This window comes from Camarhynchus parvulus, chromosome 10 (assembly GCF_901933205.1).
Source record: "Camarhynchus parvulus chromosome 10, STF_HiC, whole genome shotgun sequence".
NCBI lineage: Eukaryota > Metazoa > Chordata > Aves > Passeriformes > Thraupidae > Camarhynchus > Camarhynchus parvulus.
In genome coordinates, this window is record NC_044580.1 from 5,512,177 (window position 1) to 5,534,525 (window position 22,349).

The 22,349-nt window shown below is 40.3% G+C and overlaps 2 protein-coding genes across 7 annotated transcripts in view; one reads left to right on the forward strand and one right to left on the reverse strand.

Annotated features, from left to right (window-relative positions):
• Positions 1-10,819, forward strand: part of APBA2 (amyloid beta precursor protein binding family A member 2) — an 80,810-nt gene extending 69,991 nt beyond the window's left edge. For 2 of the 3 annotated variants that reach the window (XM_030954906.1, XM_030954907.1), the window contains 4 exons: positions 928-1,140; positions 1,940-2,059; positions 7,319-7,459; positions 8,908-10,819. In XM_030954906.1, the coding sequence (XP_030810766.1) occupies positions 928-1,140; positions 1,940-2,059; positions 7,319-7,459; positions 8,908-8,979 (546 nt within the window). In that variant the 3' untranslated portion in view covers positions 8,980-10,819. Of the gene's footprint in view, positions 1-927; positions 1,141-1,939; positions 2,060-2,844; positions 3,312-7,318; positions 7,460-8,907 lie in introns of those variants that run through there. The other variant, XM_030954908.1, reaches the window with a different exon arrangement.
• A 418-nt stretch (positions 10,820-11,237) lies between these two features.
• FAM189A1 (family with sequence similarity 189 member A1) overlaps positions 11,238-22,349 on the reverse strand; it is an 88,554-nt gene continuing 77,442 nt past the window's right edge. For 3 of the 4 annotated variants that reach the window (XM_030954912.1, XM_030954910.1, XM_030954909.1), the window contains 5 exons: positions 18,559-18,634; positions 17,303-17,893; positions 13,357-13,431; positions 12,341-12,669; positions 11,238-11,913 (listed from right to left, as the gene is read on the reverse strand). In XM_030954912.1, the coding sequence (XP_030810772.1) occupies positions 11,725-11,913; positions 12,341-12,669; positions 13,357-13,431; positions 17,303-17,893; positions 18,559-18,634 (1,260 nt within the window). In that variant the 3' untranslated portion in view covers positions 11,238-11,724. The remainder of the gene's footprint in view (positions 11,914-12,340; positions 12,670-13,356; positions 13,432-17,302; positions 17,894-18,558; positions 18,635-22,349) is intronic. The other variant, XM_030954911.1, reaches the window with a different exon arrangement.

Consider the following 22,349-nt stretch of genomic DNA (forward strand, 5'->3'; position numbering starts at 1 on the left):
TAAAACCAGCTTTATGGGTTATTAGGATTTCTTGTTTTCATGTTCAGGGTCTTTCTGTTTCCATTGATCAGAACAGTAATAAAGTACATAAATTTACATCTGAGCTAGATAAGCTCTGCGCTATTCACAGTACCCAGTGTAAGGTGACTTTATGTTTCACCTAAGTACTGACACTGAAAAAGCTGACAGAGTTGTGGTTTTCTGCAGTAGATAACCTCTGCAGAAGTCAGCTGGCCATCAGCATTCCCTGTCCTTCCACATTTGAGAGAAAATAATTCCCTGTATTTGCTTCAAGAACATGTTCTCTGCTTAAAATCTTGCTCCACTTTATAGGTGTTAGCTGTGCTGGGGTTACTGACAGCTCAGGAGAAGGCATCTTTTACAGTACAGTTCATGTTCCCTTACATGAACATGCTAGACACGAGTGTATTCAATAATTAACAATATTAATAACAATAATAATGTTAATAATCATTAAGAGATCCTTGCCTGAAAAGGACAGACAAGCCCTGAGATCAAGGGACAACCTGAGCAGTACTGGCAGGAGTGGAGCTGAACAAAGCCTGGCTGGCAGGCACTGCCTCAGCCACAAAATGTTAGAACCTCCCCCTCTGGTTCCACAGACACAGACTTCCTTAGCATTCATTCCCTTGGCATCCAGTTCCACCACTTCCTACAGAGTTAACCATGTGTTAGTGCTTTGCTTATTAAACCTCTATGACCTTCAACAAACAAGTGCAGGATGCCCCTGAAAAGAAACAGCTGTGTGTTCCACAGTTAACATTGAAGTCATGAAGTACCTAATGGCAAAGAACAGAATTTGGTTTGTGATTTGTAGATGTTATTTGGGAACAAGTGACATACTTATGCTCAAAGTCAGACAAATCAAAGAAAAAAAAAGTTTTTCCTTTTCCTTTTTAATTGCAGCTCCAGCTAGAAAAACAGAAGGGAGAAATTCTTGGAGTAGTGATTGTGGAATCTGGATGGGGATCCATTCTACCCACTGTTATCCTGGCCAACATGATGAATGGAGGCCCTGCAGCACGTTCAGGAAAACTGAGCATTGGAGACCAAATTATGTCCATTAATGGCACCAGTTTAGTTGGTCTACCTCTTGCAACATGCCAAGGGATCATAAAGGTACCCCAAACTTACAACTCTATGCTGTAGATCATAGGACAACACAGGTGTAATCTTCTGGCAAGTGATCCTGTAGATTTCCAGCAGATACAATTTTTCATATCACTTCAAAAAAAACCCAGTAATCTGTCATTAACAAAAAGCAGAATTAGAGATTCAGGAGTGATAATGCACAGAAATTTAGGGCTGGAGAACATGACTGCAGTTTTGTTACTGGGCTGTAACAAATGAGGCCATGTTTGTAAAACTTGCCTAAGTTAAGTTACTCAGCTGTCTTCAAAGTTTTAAACTTCCTCACAGCCTCCAGCATAAAACATGAAGATTAAAATCTTCTATGCATTTTTGGGTTCCATGCAGATAAAATGGATGGAGGCTGGAAGACTGCAGGACAGATCAAGTGAGCAGATGAAGAATCTGCAGCCATGATGGAATCCCAGAATGCAATATCTTTAGTCATGGAGACTAAATCTGATGCCTGTGCAGATCTACCAAGAGCAGCAGAAGCAGGAGATTAATTAGCCAGATGTTGGGAAAGAGCAAGCAGTAGTCAGTTTTGGTTTTTATTGGAAGATTTGTTTAAATTTCTGTAGTAATTACAGTCAAGATTTTAATGTTTTGTTGAGCCAAATATCTTGGGAAACAAATAAGAGAAATGTATCTCTAAGTTAACAACCAATTTCTGTTAACTCTCACTGGTCTTTCTCAGATCAGCTGCTTAACGCTCTTGCAATTAGGAAATCACAGATGAGGGCACAGTGAGATTCATTTCAGAAATATTGACTTTTGGAATATCTTACAGGGGCTCAAGAATCAGACACAAGTCAAACTGAACATTGTCAGCTGTCCTCCTGTTACTACTGTCCTCATAAAACGGCCAGACTTAAAATACCAGCTGGGCTTCAGTGTACAGAATGGAATTGTAAGTTTCTGTGTTCCCTGATTGTTTTGGGGTTTTTCCCTTTACTTTTCTGTCTTTTCTTTTTCAAAAAACATATGGAAGTACTGAGAGAATCTTGCATGACCTCACTTTTTCTACTGTTTATCAAACCTTACAGTCTCTGAGTAATATAATGCAAATGGATGACACTGGGAGAAATTCTTGAGGGATTTTCCTACATAATAAAGCAACAAGCTTTATAGCCCAGATTATTTGGTGCAATAGCCTGATCATGTAAAACTGTCCTTAGTGCCAGAGTTGCAAGGAAACCTTATGCTGAAAAAAGTTTTTACAATTAGAGCACTTCAGTTTTAGATCTGATTCTGTTTCTCTTTTTATAATTTCATTACACACTCACTAAGACTTTTAATTTTTTTCCTGCTGTGCATAATTTATGTGGACCACATGGTAGGAGGCATGGGAGTATAATTGTGACCTCCTGTTATTGAAACTAAACTCTTATTTAAGCTAACCTCTCATTACAAAGCAATTGTATAGGCTGTGGCCCAGGCACCCCTCCTCTGTGTGCTGCAGCTTCCCTGTAATAGCAGCAGCAAAGAGGAGAACAAATATGGCAGTGAACACTCACCCCAGGCAGCTCAGGGTCCTCCTCTCTCAGTTTTTCCTTCCCAAGCCATTCTCTGCCACCTTTCCAGAGTAAACTCCCCACACAACTAACCCAGGTGGTCACTGGCCCTTCTGGGGGCTGCCACTAGCATTGGGGACTGGCTATAGGGCAGGACCATCACCATTTCCTCTTCCTCCAGTCTAGGAAAAAAATCAGGCTGCTCACAGAGAAAACCACATCACAAAGGCTGTGGGGTCTGCCCCCTGTTCTGTGAAATGCGTTCACTGAAGTTGCCAGATCTCTGTTTGCCACCCTTTGAGAGCTGGAAGAGTAGCAGGTAACTGTAAGGTGTGGTTCATGAGCCTTCCTGCACTTCAGATGGCTCAGGAGTGGGTTTGCAGCTCTCCTGGCCAGCTCTTAGTTACTACTCCACCCAAGTTTAAAATGTTCCTGCCTAAGATTACATATAAAGGACACTGCTGCAGCCCTGCTCCAGCTGGATGCACTCTAAGTGGTTCCTAACCCAGGATCTGGTTTCACCTGATCTCACAGAGGGTGCTCTCTTTGGGGCACCGATCTCATTCCTCATTGCTCACCTTTGTAAGTCTTGTATGTTCCACTGGTGCCATGACCAAACAAGGGGATACATTATATACCTGTAAGCATCACTGCATGTTGATTATCAAGTTTTCAGAAGCTCATTCACAGCTTTGGTGGGGGAGGGATCAGGGCTGGGGAAATGGATCAGGCCGAGGTGGATTAGGAGCATCCCATGCCCTTACATGGACAGGGAGTCTGTGTGACAATCTATTCATCTTGTCACAGTCTGTGTGACAATCTGTTCATCTTGTCCCTGCTAATCACCTCCTACATGACTGGAGCCTCAGTTTAGTAAATTCTGCAGGCTCTGCTTGTTTCCTGTCACAGTGTGCTCCCTCCATCTACTGGCCATTTGTCACCACACTGGCGGATCATCATTCCTTCCACTTAAATGAACAACATTCAAATGACATCAAATGTAAAGTTCACCAAATGCAGCAAAAAAATCCTTTTCATATAGGAAAAAAAGAAAAAAAAAGCCTTGCAGTGCATTTCATTTATGAAAAGTCTGTTTGAATATGCCAGTGAACAAAAAGATGAGAGTAACATCTTTTGTTAGGCTGCTATGGAGACAAACCTCTGGGCTTGGAAAATCCTTTCCTCTGAAAAACTCTTTCAACATTTGAAAATATAACTACAAAATATATCTCTCTGGTAGTTTGACACTGTACTCTTTAAAAGTACTTTTGTAATTGCCAGCAATTGTTACAAATTATGATTGGATCCAGAAGTAATATTGTTATTCTTTGTTGGCTCAGCATTAGCACAGCAAAGAAATAAATGGCTTGTCAGAACAGATATAATTAAATGTCTCTTTCTGGTAGGCCATTACCTCATTATCCACACAGCTGGGATTTATTTCTGTGCCTCCCCTGACAGCAGCTTTGCAGTGGTTCCTTTTCACCCTGCCTATCTCATCTGTGCAGGATGCACAGCCATTATAGTGGGAATGGCCCATAAACACACAGAGCAGCTTCCACAGAAGCCCCATCTGAGCTGGCTCTCCCTGCACAGGGTGTCAGGCAGATGCAGACACTGCTGCAGCTGAAAAAAGGATGTTGTGCACATACACATAACACAACTATGAGTGTTGTGTGATGGGGAGGTGAGCATTACATGACCTGTCAGGCACCTTCTGGAAGTCATTATGCTACAGTTCTCTTAAAATTATGCTATTTAAATACAAATGGTCCTTATGTATCACATTATTGTCTTGTAGATTTGGTCCTTGTATATCACTTGTTTTTTCTTGATTGTGAAAAAAATCTGTGAATTACCAGTTATATTCTCACTGCTGATAAAACACCATTTCTCAATCTAGATCTCACTTTCTCTGAGAACTCTATCTACCCTGTCCCTAGCCTAGCACAAGCTATCTAAAAATACAGTAAAACTTTACAGAACATCTTATTCTTTCTTCCCTGCCTTTGTTTACTGTCATTTAAACTGGCAAAAAATGTACAGGGTTTCAACAGTGTAATATAAAAGTGAGATGAAGAGAAATCCCATTTTAATAGGTTATGATTAAGGCATTTACACAGAATAACATTTGTCTGGCACTATTTTATCCTAATGCTTTGCTACTCTACGGACAGTTGCAATAAAACTGATTGTGAAGCTACTGAAGTTTCACATCTGATGTGCTGCAGCTGGTCTAAGGCATTGCAAACCTGTCACAGCTGAGTGGATTGAACCAGTGTGGTTTACACCTTGGTTTTTTTTCTTCTTTCCCCTTCAGTTTACAGAGTCAATAGAATATAGACTCTTGCTTACAAGAAGCAGATGTGTCTTGCTTTATCTAATATAATAGCTGTTGCCATGTTCAACAAATACAACAAGTTAAAGAGTCCTGGCTGAATAAAATCATACTTACTTAGAGATATAGCTCAGTTTAAACTCACCAGCTTCAGCTATCATAGCTCCACTGGCTGGAGACAAAACTCTTAAGGCTGCTTTGAGTCAGCCCTTGCAAATACAGGAGTCACTAAATGTGTGCTGTAAATGCAGAATATTTTTTTCTCTGTGTGTTCTGTCTCTGGCTTATCAGAGTCTGGGAGCCTGGGCAGAGCCACTCAGCCTCTGTGTCTGCTTCTCTCTCTACCTCATTAAAACACTTAATGTTCACAAAAGGCAGCTGCCTGCCTCCCCTGGAGAGGGATTCCTGAATGAAGAGACCATTTGCTATGTCTGGGGCTGTTAGATAGAAAAAACTGGCTGATGGTATTAAAAGTGCTAGAAGTGCTTTGAGAGCCAAGCAGGGAAAAGGACTCTGGATAGATATGCAAGCCATTATCTTTTCCTTTATGCCCGTGGGGTGAGGGGTCACATTTCCATTTGCTCCAAAAGCTTTCATTTCAGCTATACTGTCTCTCTATTTTCTTTTACTCCACGAAAAATATATTTACAGGGTTTGTTTTGGTACATGCTGCTTTTTGTCTTTTCTGATTACTGCTTCCCAACAGCAAGGAGCAAACTTATTCTAACAGTGAGTTGAATTGAGAAGCTTTCAGTAAAAGAGATCTGTGTAGTAGAGCTTATCTTGTGAGCTGTGTGATTAGAAGGCAGACTACCTGCAAAACAATCCATTGTATGTGACTGAAATTCAAGATACAATTCTGTGAAGTGAGAGTGCTTCTTTCCATTGAAGCCCACCAGAAATACTTTAAGGACTACAGGAGGTAACACTCAGTCCCTGGAGAGAGCATGGTGGAAGATAAATCTCACTGCAGAAGGAATGTGTTGGGTTTTTGGTTGTTTTTTGTTTTGTTTTGTTTTCTGCAGGCTGAGAAAGGCAAAGCAAAGAATGTAATATATCTTTTATAAGCACAGAATAACAATATATTCTCACTCCTCAAATCAGACCATCTGAACATCAAGTGAGAAGGGATTTCTTTTTTTAAAGCATTGTTATCTGTGGAGAGGAGTTTAAAGGAAGCTGCTCGTGCCATACAGGAAAAGATTCCAGTCAACCACAAACAATGTTTTACCTTCAACACGTTCCAGACTGGCCATCTCTCCACACACTGTGCTTCTGAATTAGATAAACTCACTGGGGCACAAGCCCATCTTTCCATACTTGTATTTAGCTCTGAACAAACCACCAGATCACAGCAAATAATGATTCTTGGCATATCATTCTAACCACTGACAGTCACTGCAGAAACAGGCATTAGCTGATGATGCTCCTGCACTCATTTCTTTTCCTCCAAGAATTGGGTTTTCTCCGTCAACAAAAGGTAAATCCCAACGCTGATAAAGTCTGCTTAGTTCCAGAGATTGGAGCTGTACATTATCTGCCTTGTGTGATTCATGGACTTAGTAATTCGAAATAATTTGCCAGCAATTTCTGTCTAATGCACAGCAGTCTGTCTGCCAGGGTGGATCCCCTTGCAGCATAGATACTGTTGCTAAGGAGGAAACATTCTCAACTCCACACCAGATTGACATTTCTCTTTCTGCCTGGACTCTCTGCATGTTGCAACCTCAGAATACTTTGGGTGGCAACGTCTGCTGGGGCTGTGTTTGCTGGATGTAGTTTTTCTTGTAGAATTATTACCCAATTGTAGGGGTCATAACATTCAGAACTTGTGCCAAGATAACACAACATTCAGAACTTCTTTACTGGGCCCTCAGCTGCCAGTCAAAGAAGAATGGCCTAACTTGCCTCCTCTATGCCAAGCTCCCTGTGGCCAGCAGCACTGAACAGTGCAGAGGGAAGCTGTGACCCTGGAGGGCAGAGCTCCCTCCTCTCCTGCAGGGGCACAGGAGGTTGTGTCCCAGCAGTGCATAAATCTCTCTTCCCCTGTCTCCACTTCTGTGTGGCTACAACCTGTATCACTGTGGAAGGTATTTTTATGTTCCCAATTGGAGACTAAAAATGAAAATTATAACAGGCAGAAATCTCAGAAAAAAACTCCCTCTAACAAACCACTAAAGTAACATTTAAAAACTCATTGATTACTACTTCCAACAGCATCTTCTGAAATCCTGACAGCATCACCACTCATTAAATCCCAGTGAGGGCTGCATTATGATATTTCTAAACCTCAGTAACCATTGCTTTCTCCTGGCAGATTTGCAGCTTGATGCGAGGTGGGATAGCAGAGAGGGGCGGGGTGAGAGTGGGACACCGGATCATCGAGATCAACGGGCAGAGCGTCGTGGCTACGGCTCACGAGAAGATAGTGCAAGCATTGTCCAATTCTGTGGGAGAGGTAAGGGAACAAAGCCTTTATCTAGGAAGTAAAATAGTTGAAAAAATGTATGTTTCAGTTGAAAAGAGTGTCAACACAACATTAAAATCACCAATTCAGTAGATAAAGTTTGGCACTAATAAGAAACAATTAACAGATTTTTTTTAATAACCAATGATGCACATTCACTGTATTTTTCCATTCATTTTTAAGAGTTCCTGGCATAATTCTATACCTTCAACCTACTGTCTGAATTAAATGAAGTGATTAAAGGAAGAAATCACTCAGGGATGTTGGCTGTCTTGGCTTCTCACTACAGCATCTGCCATATCAATGAATTACTATGTCTGAAAGATGCAAACTGATCTAAATTTTAATAACTTAATTTCCAACTTACCTTGGAAGTAAATTAAGACATCTCTCTCCAGTACTAGCGAGATCAGCAATGAATAAGCAAGATTGTCCAGTACTTCAAAATCCTTCTTGAATTTGAAGGTAGTCTAAATACAGAACCCTGGCCCAGATCCCCCACTAGTTCCTCAGACAAAAATCAGAGACAGTTGGTTTCCTCCTTGAAAATGATACCTGACAAATCATAATAGAGGATGTGCACTTTGTCAGGAGCAAAGCTGTAGATTCCAACAGCCCCTCCATGGTCCCCCTTCACTGTGTAACTTCTCACCTAACATAGGAAAACAGCATGAAACTTTTCTTCTTTACAGTGTGAAGATACCAAGGCAGCTGGTCAGGGTCTGTGTTATCAGTCAGTAAAGTTTCCCTTTCTTCCTCTTGTGTTGTCCAATAAGTCCAGTTCTGGTGGAGACCTGATTACCTGAGCCTTGGACTCAGTCTGTGAAATCCCTCTGGCACTGGGGACTAGAGCCCCAGGACTCCTTGAGGAAGGAACTGAAGTACATTAGCCATAGAAGAAATTGTTCCACCAAACTCTTGATTGGCATCTGAACATCAGGTGGCAAAGTCCAAGTTTTCTGTTCAGAAGATCATACTGTAATTAGGTGAAAATATGAAATGACATTCCCACAGAGAGGAAGACAGAATACAAATCTAAGTTCCATTAATACCAGAACAGCAGAATGAATTTTCAGAGATATTTGTGCTACTTCTTATTTAAGGTCTGTAAATTTTACTGTAATTGGAGCAGGGTATATCAACAAAAAGTGTTTAGGTGGCTTTTAAAACTGTATGATGTCATATCATGTAATTGTCATTAATAAATAATTAAAAAACAGAACAAAACCAAATAAAAAACCCCAAACCACATATAAAAAAGCAAAGACGGCAAACCAGCATCCTAAAACCAGAGAACTTTGAACTAGAAACTCTAGGAAAAAAATCTATAAAAGCCAAGACAAAAAATGCACTTTGACCACAGGGAGAGACAGATGGGGCCTTCTGGATTATTTTAAACTAGTACCAGCTCTATTAATGTCTGTGTAATCAATTGACAGATTCACATGAAGACTATGCCAGCTGCCATGTTCAGGCTCCTAACAGGTCAAGAGACCCCCCTGTACATCTAACATCTTCCATCCAGGCTGAAGCTGTCATAACTGAAGAGAATTTTGTATTTTGTATGAATGAAAGGCTTGGAAGCTGACCTGAGGACTCCAGAACAAGGACAGGTGTCTCTGCCTTTTCTCTCCTTCCTTTCTATTTCTTTGACAAAAAGTGTTCAGAAGAATGGTCAAGGACAATAATCACTGAGAAAAATATTTGTAAACATTTAAGTATTTTGAACATCTTCTAAACTCTTTTCTCATAGAACTTAAAACATATTTATTTGTAACCTTTATGTGGAGTGATGTATGTCTGTCTTGTTTGATAACACAGTGAATGTGAATATTTGATGAATGAGACTGCAGGAGATGGCAAAGAGAAGCAATTAGAGAAAGTTCTGGCTGCCTCAAGTTAAAAAAAAAATCCCAGTCCCATAAAGTGGTCCAATACTGATGACTTTGCATAATTTTAAAACTGGTGCTGAATTGATGGTATTTCAGTGGAAAGGAATGTGTGCAGTTCAAACTTTTAGACTCTACTGTAAAGAAAACCACTGTAGTACTTGGTATTGTTATGACAAGTGTAACCTGTTTGGCAAGGTGTGAACATAAACATGTAACAAGTGTTTCATATGCTAAATAAAGAATAATTGCCACAAGATTAAAATCAAAATATTTATTTAGATACATATTTATTTTTAATGCTTGTGATTTTTATGATTTAACAGAGTTGTTTCATGGATAACTTATTGCACAGGTTGTGTAATGTATGTGTTGGGCTGGGTTTTTTTTTCTTTAATTTTTGCATATTACCTTTTTGTTCATAATAGCTCAAAATGGGAAAGCCATGCTTACCTGTTTCTGTCTTTTATAAAGCATTCTTATTCCTAAGGCAATGTGTTCTGAATGTAAATTGTTTTGACAAATAACCTAGCACCATCAGCAGTATTAGAATGTGTGTAGATAAAAAACCTAGTAGTAAAGTTGTATTCCTTATGAGATAAATGTTAATTGGTGTAACTTTGTCTATTTTTTTTCTTTTGGCCAAGGCCTTGAAGAAAATACACTGTGACTTAAGAAGCCTTACCATGCAGTAACTAAAGAGCTTTAGATGACTGTACTTCAAGGAGTAGTGTGTTGCATGCAACTGACCTTAGGAAAGAATTAACCTATCACTAATAAATCTGAAATAAGAAAGGAAGCTTGCTTATTTTGTTTGTTGTGTAACTTTACATAGTAAAAAATTCCAAGTAGAAGATCATTTAATTCTTCATCTAAGTGCAGTTGCAAAGGTCACAGATTTTTTTAAAGGAAATATTCTCTTGAATTAGGAATTTGTGTATCATTATGATCTTGAGAGTAGAAGCTTTCAATTAGCATACCTTGTCGCCACTGGATGTCACTGTAACTTCACATCAATACAGAAGCATGCTATAATTAAAATACATTAAAATGGATGAATCTGTAAAACTTAAACTACCCATCTTCAGCTACATTCCTTTGTGACCTTTTCACAGGATGTCTGCCCAGCTCAGAGTGACACAAATGAAACCAGTATATGATTAAACCTCAAATGGAAACTAAGGCTACTGACAAGCACTGCTGCAAAAAAATTAAAATCCCGAAACATCAACCTGTCGTAGGTTCTTTATGAGAACCTTCTGTTTAAGGCCTTTCCAATTTCCTCTGAAAGAGCCAGGATGAAGCTTGCACTGGAAGATGTTGCTGGCAGACCTGTGTTTATGCTGGTAATGAAATCAGTGTCAATATTTACTTTTTGATATTTTTTAAGATCAATGTTAAATAAATCATAAACACAGCAGAACCACAATAACATGTTTTAGTAATAAAATTGTCAAAACTATGAATTGGAGTAACAATTCTTTTTGAAAATACTCAAGGCTCTGCTAGATAAGAATTCCTCTAACTTCCAATCAGTTGCTGTTGGTAAAAAAGTTTGTGAAAAATGCAGAATTTCAGTCTTCTTCCCTAATGCATCTTTTGGTCACACACTGCAGAAAATTAAACATCAGTTCTTGGTCGCTCACACTACTGCAGGACTGAACTGGTGAACGTTCAGAACAGAGCAGGAATAAACCACACTGCAGCAAGTACTGCAGCTTAAAAGGGCAGCCCTGGGAGCGGGGAGCAGTTTTAATTGGACAGATCAGTTAGTCTGGAATGAAAGACACTGGAAGAATGGATTAGAAGCAGCACTGTATGTGTGTATAAATCACCTTTGTGTTTGTATCCAAATCAGTGTCGAAAAGGCAAAGTCCAGAAATACTTTTTTATTAAAACACTGACGATAGTTAAAACACTTTGAGGTACATTAAATAAATACAACTTTTAAGTTGTACAGCCAGTCTCTGGTGGGTTTGCAATGGTTTTCAAGAAATGCCGGGCAGCATCAGTAGCATTTCTGTAAGTACAGTGAAATAAATGCATTTCTGGTTGGGAAAACATTTGTTATGACTTCACTAATAAATCAATTAAAAGTTTGCAAAATTCAAGGCTGAAATTTACATTCAGAAAAACAGCCGTTCTCATCCTGCTGTGGGTAAAAAGGTGGAATTCCAAAGGAAGACACTTTTTCCTTTTAAAGTCATCCACTAGTTGTGTTTGTCCCAGTCCTGGTTTCTTCCACAGCTCTCAGCTGCCATGGCATACCTGCGGACCCTCTCAGAGGATGCTTTTCCGGGGCACTCTGGTCAGAGGATGGTTTCCCTGCACACCCCGATCACAGGATGGTTTCCCGGCACACCCCGATCACAGGATGGTTTCCCGGCACACCCCGATCAGGCTGTGCGGCCGCTCCCGCTCCAGGGCGCGGCTGAGCGGGGTCCGGCTGCGCGCCGGGGCCGCGGCGGAGCTCAGGGCGCCGCAGCTCCGCAGGTGCAGATCCCCCTGCAGCCGCTTCCTGCAGCCGCCCGCGCCCGGCTGGGAGCTCGTCATCACCTGCGGGGAAAGGCAGGAATGGGGAAAACGGGGTGAGAAAAGTTCTCATTTAAAAGCTTCAGTCTCTGGATAATATTTCATTTAGGCTGTTTAACATTTCATTTAACCTGGATAACATTTCATTTAAGCTGTCTAACACTGAAACTCTTCCAAAGGAGGTTCAGCCCACCAGAACCCCTCCTGCTTCTGTCCTCGCAGCTGGTCAGGACTCGGGACTGGGCACCTGGAAAGCACAGCCAGGTTTTCTGTCTGAGCTGCAGTGTAATATTTATTGCTGCCCCATAAATATAAATTATTTCTTACTAATGCCATGTAACTATAAAAGAGCTTCTGTAGGAATTGTCTGAAGAATTTAAACTGTATAAACATTTAAATAAGGTATTTGTCTATGGAAACTGGACACACCTTTAGAACATCAGTGGCCTACCTGGTCTATGATATTGGCACTGAAAATGGCTTCTTCCATGTGTCTCTCATCAGATTTAATGACTGACCGTATGCTGTTCACTACGTGACGCACTTCTGGAGGGAGATTACAGTCTGAATGTTCCAAAAATTTTGCCACTAAAATTTTTGTGTCTTTATAGGCCTTAAGGTCCACTAAGGAATGTGGCCGCTCTTTCGAGACTGTGTGAAAAGCCTTTGGCTTTAGGTGCAGATCGATTTTCCTTGTATCCCTCTGTTTTCCAGTAGGTAGAAAACTGCTCAAAGAATGCTGGCAAGCAGAGGCAGCCATATGAGAACCAGAGACAGGAACTAAAAAAGGGGGGGAAGAATATCTTTAAAGTAATAGTTTAAAAAAAGAAAAAGAGAAAAGAAAAAAAAAGGCAAAACAAATATTGTCACAAAGTTTCTACTTTGTCATAAAATGTCTGTTTTGCTTGAAGAGTAGCAAAAACACGCAGTCAAGGAAACACTACAAAATGGGTAATTTTAACCAGGAGTAACTAGGAGTATCAGGAATAAGACCTTCCCATGGCCAAGGAGGACTGCCTTGAGAATGAGTGGGTGGGTAATTAAAGTGCTTCACAAACCAGACATTTTTGTTACCTCCACCTGCAAGGACATCAGTTGACATTAATGCTAAGGAAACCCACCAGCTACTCTGTGTTACACGCAAATCGTACAGCTTTAGGCCCAGCCCCTCACCCCAACTTTAAGACTAAAGTTCTGCCTATTTTTAGGCCTTGGAAATTATATGCAAGAGAGATTAGTGAGAAACACAGAGAAAGCAAATATGCTGATGTAAACCAGAGGACCTAATTCACAACATGTACTTTCATTCAAGGCAGGTTCCATCAGCATTGTACAACATACATTTATGCTGTTAACTGGCTTTTCTGCCCCAGATTTTTCAAAGCTCATTTCTCTCTCAGAAGCTTTTCATTATTTTTAAAAGAAAATAAGGAAACCCATCCTCTGCTTTAGAAAACCAATTCTCACCTGTTTCTCCTGTAGCTGGAGATAATCCTGCATCTTGGCACTGCCTGCACACAGAAGTCCAGGCACAATTATCACCTTCAACCAAAGGCAGACAGAAAGAGCAAAGTCAACCCCTGCTGTCTCTGCCCAAAGCAAGGAAAAATACACAGGAATCTTTTATTATCTCCTTTATAGAATGAAACTACTGAGAAGAAATACTGCTTTCAAGATGTCCATTCATAAAGAGAAGCTACTACACCCAGAAATGCCTTATGAGTTGTTACATAGATAGAAGCAGGAAGACAGAGCTCATGTTTTATGGTTTCCTCTGTAATCCTAAATATCTCAGGCCTAAGTGCTGAAACTCCCTATAGAGGCAGACCTCAGACCTCTTCCATATTTTCTGGACAGAATTTATATTGGAAAATGGGAAAAACGAGAAAGATTAATCCCTCTAATTTCTACAAAACCAGCATTTTTTATTCAATATTTCTCCTCCTTTTAAAAATATATTATCATTATTTTCAGTATAAATGTAACACACCATTGTTTAAATTAATGGGTAGGTGAGCAGGGTGGTACCTGATGAGCCAATCAATAACAAGTGGTTATGAAGCATCTACAAACAGCTTTGGATGCCATCTAATGACCATTTCTGGGACTCCAGCATGAGGATCAATGATGATGAGATCACAGTGTACAGTAACTACCACGTGCAGTCTTTTTCATTTCTGACAAGATGGAATAAACCCTCACATTTGGTTGTTAATCTGTTTCCAAGATTGAAAATTATTTTGAACTTGTAGGTAGCTTAGGAGAGGTTTTCTTCCATATCTCCAGGGACAGTTTATAATGAAAAGCTGGCATAATCCTCTCTGGTAGAGTGAATAATTAAATGAAGGAAACAAATGTAAGATGCTAAAAACATAGCAAATCTGTAAGAAATTAAGAGAGACAGCTTCTATTCTGTCTTTAATTTGTTCTATTATGCTTAAGTACTGTAGCACATGAATCATGGCATGGTTATTAAGAGGAGACACTTCAGAGGCTCTGTCTTCCCATCCATTACTAAACAGTTTAATGTACTTGCAGCAAGTCAAAACGACACCACTGGACATGACCCTGAATTATCTGGAACACAAACACTACAATAATCACTCAGGCACTTAACTGATACAGCCATATAGTCCATCATAGCTGATTATAAATGAAGTTTATTGTAATAAACATCTGTGCTAGGAGTTGATTTTGTCTGCCTTTGCCATGACAAACTTTACAGGGAAAAGGCAGAAAAAATGCGCCAACTATTAACTTTTAAGTAATTTTTTTTTAGGAGGGAACCATGTCTGACAATGGTATGTGAATCCACCATTTTTATGTTTTTCAGGGAGTACACAGTGAGTACAAATGCACCTATTAAACTAAACCTTCATTTATAATTTCTCCACTAGGAATGACAGGTATTAAAAAAAAAGTTTACTTAAAAAGGCTTAATGGGAGAATTATTTGACTATACAATATAGACCCCATCAGGTCAAGATGTGCTTGAAGCAAATGAATTCTGTTTTAGGGCCTGAAAGACTGGTTCCATTAGATCTCATTGCAGTTGTGTCACTGTCCTGTTGCACATATGCACCATCCCCATGTGAAATAATTTCTGTTCCAAACTATGGGAAGTGCAATCACAGTGCAATTCAAAATCCATTTCACAAAAATCTACACCGTAAATGTCAAGGTTGTGCTTCTAAACCTCTTCATATTGGCTTGGAGGTGAGGCAGAAAATAAATTAGTCATTTTTTCTTATAGTAGAAAGGCAGTGTCTTAAGAAAAACCCAAGTCCCAGCTACAATCTGATCACTGTATTTTCCTAAAAGTTCCTCCAGCCTCAGTTCTCCAAAATCCACAGTTATTAATATTAACAGTGTGTAGTTACAACTCTGTCTTTCATAAAGTCACATCCACTTGACCAGTTCTTTTACTCCAGGACAATTTTTAAAAGTAGTTGTGTGTTACTGAAAAAAACCCAAAGCACTTTTTCTTGTGTGTTGGTTGAGGGAGCTCAGTTGGTTCCCTTTATCTTTGCCTGTTATTCAATCCCATAGGTATATTTGAAAATTCTTCAGTGAATATCAACAGTCAGTCATGAAAAATCCAGATCAAATGCCTTACAAAGACTGTAAAGAGCTTCAGCTGTTTGTCACAGTTTAGGAAAAATAAGCTTCAGGGCTGCTACAGACAGCCAGAATATGTTACTAGAATTGGGCTCCTTCTAAACTACCTATGATTTCCAGAGCAGGTTCAATAAAAAGTAGAGGAAGGGGATGCAGTGTAAACCTTCACAGAGTAAACTATTGCAAACTAGTTTGCCAAATAGATGTATGAAGAAATACATCTAGGCTTAACCAGAGACTCGAGTCAATCCTTCCCTTAAGGATTTCATGAGGAAGTGTCTCTGCAGGCAGCAGAGTAGGTCAGCACCCAGCCCCTCCGAGTCCCTGCTCTTGCTCCCCCTCCCCTGTGTGCCAGCATCTCTAGAACTTTCTCTGCCTCTTCATCCAGTCTTTGCTAAGCCCAGCTACATCTCAGTAATGCCCAGCTCATGTCCCTCCATGCCACTTTTCCAGAATATAAATGTATTTAGGACACATTAAGAAGGAAGGCAGGGCATCTGTCCCACCAGGTGTCCAGAGCCAGCTGGAGCATGGGGGCATGGCTGCCCATGGCAAACACTGCTCCACCAGCATATGGAGCACAGCTCTGGAACCTTGCAGTGACTGATCCAGAAGAGAAAGGGTTGTTCTTCTTGACTTTCACACAGCAGAAAGGATTCAGAAATTCCTACTAACTGTCTGCTTACTGGCAGCTTCATTGCACATATGTCCTAGCAGAGTAGATGTCATAAAATAAAATGCAGACTTCTAGATTAAAGATTCACTTTTCCTGGCTCAGATGAAGAGGCTACATTTCTAAAGGTAAAAGACATTCAATTATTGAGCTAAGTATGAAGTCTCTGAAATGATATTATAAAGATGCAAGAAGTGCAATAGAACCAAAACATCATCCTAAATGGAACAAGTTATCTCAATATTTTGTCTCCTTTTGCTCTGAGTTAATCATATGATTCTGTTCTTCCTCTGGATCCCTTACAAAGCCTGGTGAACAGATCTTGTAGCAGCACAACCCATGACATCTTAAAAAGCTTTTAATCTTTACTTTCCAAGCCACTTCTCCAACTTACCCTTCTGAATCTCTCCAAACAGCTTAGATCCCTTTTTAATGGTTTAGACAGTTCCACATTCCTGCTACTACTAAATCAACTCCTTTTTCACTAACAAGCATATTTTTATGAAGATACACTGTTCAGCTAACATCTCCTCCTCCCTACTTTTCTAAAAGGAGATTCATAGCAGAAGACACTTATCCACGACAGCCAAAAGCTTTTCTTTTCCTTTATCATCTTGTCATGTGCCTCATGTTCATTTCTTTGTCCTTCAAAACTTTTCACCATACACCCCAAGCTGCCACTAGTCACAGTGGCTGCCTCTGACATGCCCCAATACTGCCAATGTCAGTGTCACCTTGAGGAATCACATCCTGCTGTACAACAAGCATGACAGCTCCAGTAGGAGTTTGCTAAATAAACCCCAGCTGCCATTGCACTTCTCAGTTTAGCCTCTCAGTAGAACAGTAATAGAGAGGTGGGAAAAGCTACTCAACACATGGTTTTCTGAGCAGCGCAGAGAGAATGGTGAAATTTAGAAAAGCCAAAATTAATTTCAATCTGTCAATTTTTCCATTTCCATTCTTAAATTTTCACAAATTTAGAAAATACGCATGGAGCTAAAGCCTTCATACCTAAGACAACCCTCTTAGGAGTGCTGCACAGAATTCCCAGCAGGGCCAGTTGCTGCACAAATCAATCCCAGTGCTTTGCTGCACGTTTGCCCTCCTGTGTCCCACACCTACCTTCAGTGGCAGACGAGCAGGACACAGGGGCACTGCTGGAGCGGACGATGGTTGGGGCTGGGGGCTTGGTGAGGTGCTGCTGCTGCTGCTGGACAGCAGCCTCGGGGCCACTTGCTGAAGTGTTTGCTGGCCCAAAACAGGGAGAGGTCTGGAAAGTGGCAGGAGGCTGGTGACAGCCCACACAGCAGGTTTTCTTCTGCTTCAAAGGCGGCGTGGCACTGCTGTCTTGAGCAGAACTTTGCAGTTCTCGTTCTGAGGGGCTGTAATTCCCTGAGGAACAGTCCAAGGACCTGCCATGGGCACAGCTCTTTTCCTGTCCTTGAGACCTGTCTGTAGAGGCTCGGCTGTGGGAGCTGCTTCGCTCATCAGGAAAGCCCTCAGAGCGAGTTCTGTGAAACCTGCAGTGAGGGTGGCAATCCAGGGCACTGCAGCTCTGCTCTGCTGCCCCCTTGGGGGTTATGCAGTAGGGAGAAAGATCTGCAGACTGGAGAGATCCTTGAACTTCCAGCGAACAAAGATCTTCAGAGGAGTAGCTACGGTCTGGGATATCAACAGCCTCAGAGACCATCAAAGAGGTGCTCTCCACAGAAACTGCAAAACAAAAGATTCAGAGAAAAATAAAAACGTCTTGCCCACCCTCCCAATATTCTCCCTCCCCATGTTCTGTAGACTGACTTAAATTGAGCAATCTGCAAGTTCTTTTATCAATAAGAAGTCAAAAGCTCTCAGATGAAGAATGCCCAAGCAAAAAACACTGAAGTAATTTACTTCTTTCTAGTGTCCTTTAGCAAAGACATTTTTGTGCTGTTCTTGATACTGATTATTCAACTTTAAATAAACAGGCCCTGTACTACTACTTGTCTACTTGCATCCCCAACATCTGTGCTTGAGGAAGCAAGCTTCCTATTCAGGCTCCTGGAAGCCATGGAGGAAACTACTCTTGGAGAAGGAGTGTGAGGGTCAGGAAGCCACCCATGGCTGCTGACAATGAGACACAAGCTGCAAGGAATGTGCAGGACTCTTCAAAGAGAAATGACAGTCCCCAGATCCACCTCAAAGGGCTTGGCTAGATCTTGCTCTGTCTAGCAAAACTCTCCTCTGCACTTCCAGCCTCTGACTGTGAAAAGGTCCTTCTTGCCATGAATAACCTGAAAGCAAATGATTCTTTCACCACTAGGAAGGGCAGAAGAGAAGAGAAAGTGTGCTCAAAGCTGCCACTTCCCTCTCTAAGGAGACAAATGCAAAGCCACGATCACCTTGGGTGCTGAAGTCCGGGGTCATGTTCCTCGCCCCCAGGCTTGGTTCAGACACTTGCTGAGCAGCACCAGTGACCTAAAAGAACATTTGGAATGAAAGAGATCATTAACCTGCAACTCACCAAACAAAGTGTAGTGCTCAGGATCTGAAGGACACACCTGACAATGCTGAGTCACTTTCATATGAGCTGCTATTCACACTGAAAGCTATTTAAAGTATTTTACATCTTTGGGTCAGGAGAAAATGCAGGGCAAAGGCACAAGCTCAATGCAATTTTACATTTTTCCAGAATCTACAAGGTAAATTCATCTTGAATTCACAGGCACTTGGTGTTGCAGGCTCACACTACTAAACATAATATCTGAGTTTAGTAAAAGCAATCTCTCTACAGTCTGCGTTTCTCACATTGTGCTTGTTTTTTGTTCATCACATCATATCACCCTAAAATAAGAGAGAGAAAACCAGAAACCACAAAAACAAGCACAAGAGCAGTATTTTCAGATAGTTATTTGTGAGGATGTTAGCTGTTAATGTGTTTTGAAGCCCTTTAACATCGTTGCCACCCAGGTGCTCTCCAGCCTGGTGGAGATTGCTCAATGGACACAGTATTTATTACCACTCACTTTTTTTTCTGAAGGGGTGGATCTAAGAGGGTAACTTCCTTTCATTTTTGAGAATTATGTGAACAAAAACCATAATTATTCCTGCTGGAAAGACTGGATCCATAAATACCTGAAATTTGGAAAGTTTTTTTTCTACTGATTTGATTAGACTTAGGATTAGATCTTGTTGCCAATTTTGATAGATTTTTAGCAGTTCTTTGGGAATGTGATTATCAAAAAAAATATTCCAATAAATAGCTGGTAACAAAAAATGAGAAAAAAATACAAAAAAGGTTGAAAGGAATGAAACTGATACCATCTTGAGCAGAAAGCATCATATCTACTTCTGTCTGTAGGGCCACAATTAACTAGTAGAGCTTATTATGGTTGGTGACAGTCTAGAAATCAGCATCAGTCACCTCTGTGCAAACCTTTTTGTCAAGCACTTAATCTGTGTCTGGCCTAATAAAATTGGATGTGACACAATTAGTCTGAAGCTATTAGGGCAAGAGCTTCCATTTCACATGCCAGTGTTGATTAAAGCACATATATTTGTGCATAACTTACTGTGCTCACTGTTTTCTTTCTTTCTGTCTGTCTATCTATCTCTGTGATCCAGTGACCAGAAAACTTCTTTTGATACAAATTTTGTTTTTAAAAATTATTTAAAGTTTAGCAAATACAACTCCAAGCAAAGAACAGTACCAGAAATACTTTAACTCAGCAAGAGATGGATAGAGGACTGGGAAGCAAAAGTGAAATCACTCATATTTTTGAACAATTCCCCTGGACATTTCTTAATGGATCTTTCTTGATTGTAGCAGAGTATCACATCTGTGGTAAAAACTAAAATGTGGTGTTGCTTAAAGCCACAGATTGTTCCTGGGACCTAACTGTGGAAGTTCTGGGAACTAACTAGAAAAGTAAGAAATGTTCACAAAAGCTCTTTGTTGCTGTAGAAAATTCAGACTGACTACCTTTTGGAAGAAATGGTACAATGCTTTAAGGGTGTTTGTTCTTTTTAAAAATCTAGGGATTCTAGGGGCTTTCATAAATTCTTAATCTAGGCACTTTCATAATCACTGACTTAATTTCTTAATCGCTGACTGGAAAACATCTGTGGAAAATTGTGCTGAAACATTTATTGACACTCTACATTGTCTCTGAATAATTGCTGAATGTATTTTCTGTGCATTTGGAATTGATTAACCCTCTTGCAGGATTGTAATTGTAGCAGGTAACACTGTGATTTTGAAGCCAGGTCATAGTTTTGGTTCACACAGGAACAGCACATGGTTTCCTGCAGGCTCCTGCACAGCCAAGGGTAACAAAACCTTATTGAATTCCACACCCTCAGACAGTCACTAAGCCATCAATAGAAAAAAGGAAAAAAACCTGTGCTTTCAACAAGTCTGCAGAGCCTACAGGTTAGAAAACCTCATAAAACACTGTCATTGATTCCGTTCACCCAGAATCCTGATCTGTTTGTTCTTATCTTTTCGATATCCCAGTCAATACTTTGCATGGAAAGCACTGAAAACCACTATTTTTTATAGTCATGAAATGGGAATTCCTAATCAGTACAGATGACAACAGCAATTTTTACATGGATGCAACCACTTAAATTAGCACTGACATTTGTTGCCCATAAAATGCATGAAATTACCGAGTCCAATTTAGTACAATTTAATAAAATTCTAAGGACCTCAATCCATTTAAGAACAAATAAAACCTATTGCTTGATGCACAGTAAAGGGTTTTACAATTATGACATTATTACATAATCGTTCCCAGAAGCACTTTTGTAGCTAAATCCCTGACATGATTTCCATTGCCAAGCCTGCCTTTGAGGGATTTATAAATCTCATTATTTCTGTTCCTACTGTACTGTGCTCTATGGGAGCATTTGCAGCATGTAAGGACTCAGGTCTCCATTTTGTTCTTCTTGTAGACCCAAAACTGTCTTAGACAGTTCAGCTGGGACACTAATTGCAAAGAAGACAAGAAGGCTTTTGTTGTCAAGAAAAATCTGTGGCTGTCAGTGTAGGCTTTGGTTCTCGCTGCCAGTGAGCTGCAGTGCTGAGAACAGAGCCTGTCACAAGCTCTGAACAGCAACTACCAAGTTCATATACACTCACTCCTGGTAAGAAACCACATTATTAGCACTATCAGAAATGAAGCCACCACTCATTTTCACTGGTGATTAGAACAAACAGCTCTGGAGCTCAGGTGGCCAGAGGTGAACAGGCAAGGTGCTGAAACTGACTCCAGATGCCAAAAATTAGCGGTTAATACGTCTACTTATTAAAGCCAAGCTCTCCTTGCAAGAGCATGACTTTGCAGCTGTAAGTCATAAATGATATTTTTGTTCCATGCTGGTGCTATTGCGCTGCTGCATGTTGATGCTCACACCAAGAGTGGTACCAGTCACAAGAGTGCCCAAAATGATTTTGTGCTTTACTAAAAATAGACACTTAACTAATCCTTACTTAGTACCACATATGAATTCTTATCACAGGCAGGAGCCTTCTCTTTCCCCCCAAGCCATGCATGATTCATATCACTTTTGTCCATGTTTTTTATCACTGAAAAATATTGACTTCTCAAGGCTTGCAGGTTCTGCAAGTTACTTTCAAGGAAAAAGGATGGAACTTGGATAAAAAAATATTCTAGAAAGAGATGGCCTTGAAAACTCCAATTTTGCTGTTCAGCAAGGAGCTTCACTCACGAGCAGTTTATACAGACTCATTTTATTATAGCAAACAAATCAAAAGTAATGCAAAGTTTGGCCAGTTTGTTGCGTTGGGTGGAGGATATAGCACAAGGCAAGGATCAGAAGATCTGTCAGAAACTGTTTTGTCAGCCCCAGAAGCTACAAAGATAGGCATATCTTGGGGAGATTTAATTGTATTTTTTTGGAGGTTTAGCATTTAAATGTGGTTTTTTCCTCAGACATTTGTCTTATTAATTGTCTTAATAATCTCATGTATAATAATGAAAATTTGTATTATTTCTTTAGGTTTGTGGTTTCAATTCTGGTTTCCCCCAACATGGAAATAAGTCACTAGGAAACATTTCAATGTTTTATTTTGGGGAAAGGCAAAGTAGTCCCTCTGTAATGGGGGTGCATTTGGCAACCTGAACACAGGTATTTCCTCAATGTGCTATTAACAACTGATAAAGAATAC